The sequence below is a fragment of the Pygoscelis adeliae genome, unplaced genomic scaffold (assembly GCF_000699105.1).
Source record: "Pygoscelis adeliae isolate BGI_AS28 unplaced genomic scaffold, ASM69910v1 Scaffold286, whole genome shotgun sequence".
Lineage (NCBI taxonomy): Eukaryota > Metazoa > Chordata > Aves > Sphenisciformes > Spheniscidae > Pygoscelis > Pygoscelis adeliae.
The window spans coordinates 659,148-660,687 of record NW_008825076.1 but is presented as its reverse complement, the minus strand read 5'-3'; the positions used below and the strand labels follow the sequence as shown (position 1 = coordinate 660,687).

The window sequence follows — 1,540 nt, the reverse complement described above, 5'->3', positions numbered from 1 at the left end:
CCCATGGTGTGGAATGTCCCTTTGGCCAGTTGGGGTCAGCTGTCCTGGCTGTGCCCCCTCCCAGCTTCTTGTGCACCTCCAGCCTGCTCAGTGGGTAGAGCATGGGAAGCTGAAAAGTCCTTGACTAGTGTAAGCACTACCTAGCAACAACTAAAACATCGGTGTGTTATCAACATCGTTCTCATCCTAAATCCAAAACACAGCACTGTACCAGCTACTGGGAAGAAAATTAACTCTATCCCAGCCAAAACCAGGACACCACATTATCCCCAAAACACAGCTCCACACAGTTCCCAGCCCACGCTGTTCCCGACCCAGCCACAGCAGGGAGCAGAGCCGTCATCTCCCTCGCAAAAGTCCCAGCCAGGCCAGCCCTGGGTGCAGGGGAGGAAGGTCCAACTGGAGGGACAGAGGTGTCTTTGAGTAACAATTCAACCTGTTCAACAAGCTGGAAAAGAGTGGTAAAATAAATAGCTCTGTGGCTTCCAAATGACTCTCAGCTGTTATTTATAGCGCTGCGGGCCCTCTCCCCCGCGGTCGTTGACAATATCCCTGTTCAGCCCCGCCGTGACTGAGCCCAGCTCCGTGCTGGGCTCCCCCCTGCCCCCCTCCCCCGCCAGGGCTCTCCCCTCCTGGGCTTGGAGCCGTTCTCCTGACTTCTTTCCGCCGCTCGTTATTTCGGCCGTGGCTGTCATGACAAATGGCTTTGGTCTAGTTTTTGCCTCCTGGGCGGATGAATGAATTCGCACTGCGGCATAGGGGCACTGGGTTTCTGCCAGCCTTGGCCAAGGCTGGGGCGATGCTGGGCATGGGCGAGCTCCCTGCCCTCAGGAAGCGGTGTGACACCAGGGCACTTGATTTACTGATTTCCGTAGGGACTGGGATGGGTTGCCATGGAATGGTTTCTCACAGATCTCTTGGGAGGCTCTGGTCCAAGAAAAGAAACCTTTCTGTGTGCCTTCTATTGCAAATGTGGGGACTCGATACATCCATCTCTCAAAGCTGTTTTTCCATAGCCATGCAAAGCACGGTCTGTGGAAGTTGGAGAGAAAGCACAAACATTAAGTGCAGCAGGGTCAGATACTGGGACACCTAAGGATGTTAGCAGCAGTGCCTGCTGAGGATTAGTACCCTAATTCAACATGTTGGGACAGTACCTACCCTCCAGAGCTTCCTTGGTTGATGCCCCAGTGCACTGCCACCCTGCAGCACATAGGGAGCTCAGGCAATCGAGGAGGATTTGGGTTTTGCTGTGGTCTCAGAGGACCAGTGTAAGTCCTGAACCCCTACATAATGTAGGGGGGGAGATGTTGCACTTGATGGAAATGATTTGGGAGAAATACTGTATCCTTGAAGGAGTAATTGGTGCATTTTGCTCATCTAAGTGTCTCCAAGTGAAAAGATGTCTCTCTAATGCCACATGTCTTACTTTTCCTCTCTCCTCCTTTTGCAGGAAGGAAGATGTCTCTATGTGATCCTGCTGATGGCCCTGTAGTGGTGCACGGAGGCGCTGCCCTTGGCCGTGACAGCTCTGCTGCCC

The 1,540-nt window shown here is 53.3% G+C and overlaps 1 protein-coding gene across 1 annotated transcript in view; it reads left to right on the top strand.

Annotated features, from left to right (window-relative positions):
- Positions 1–1,459: 1,459 nt before the first annotated feature.
- Positions 1,460–1,540, top strand: part of SLC13A3 (solute carrier family 13 (sodium-dependent dicarboxylate transporter), member 3) — an 18,290-nt gene continuing 18,209 nt past the window's right edge. Inside the window, 1 exon segment of the mRNA XM_009326727.1 lies at positions 1,460–1,540. This exon segment is cut by the window's right edge and continues 203 nt beyond it. Coding sequence (XP_009325002.1) covers positions 1,484–1,540 — 57 coding nt within the window. The 5' untranslated portion in view covers positions 1,460–1,483.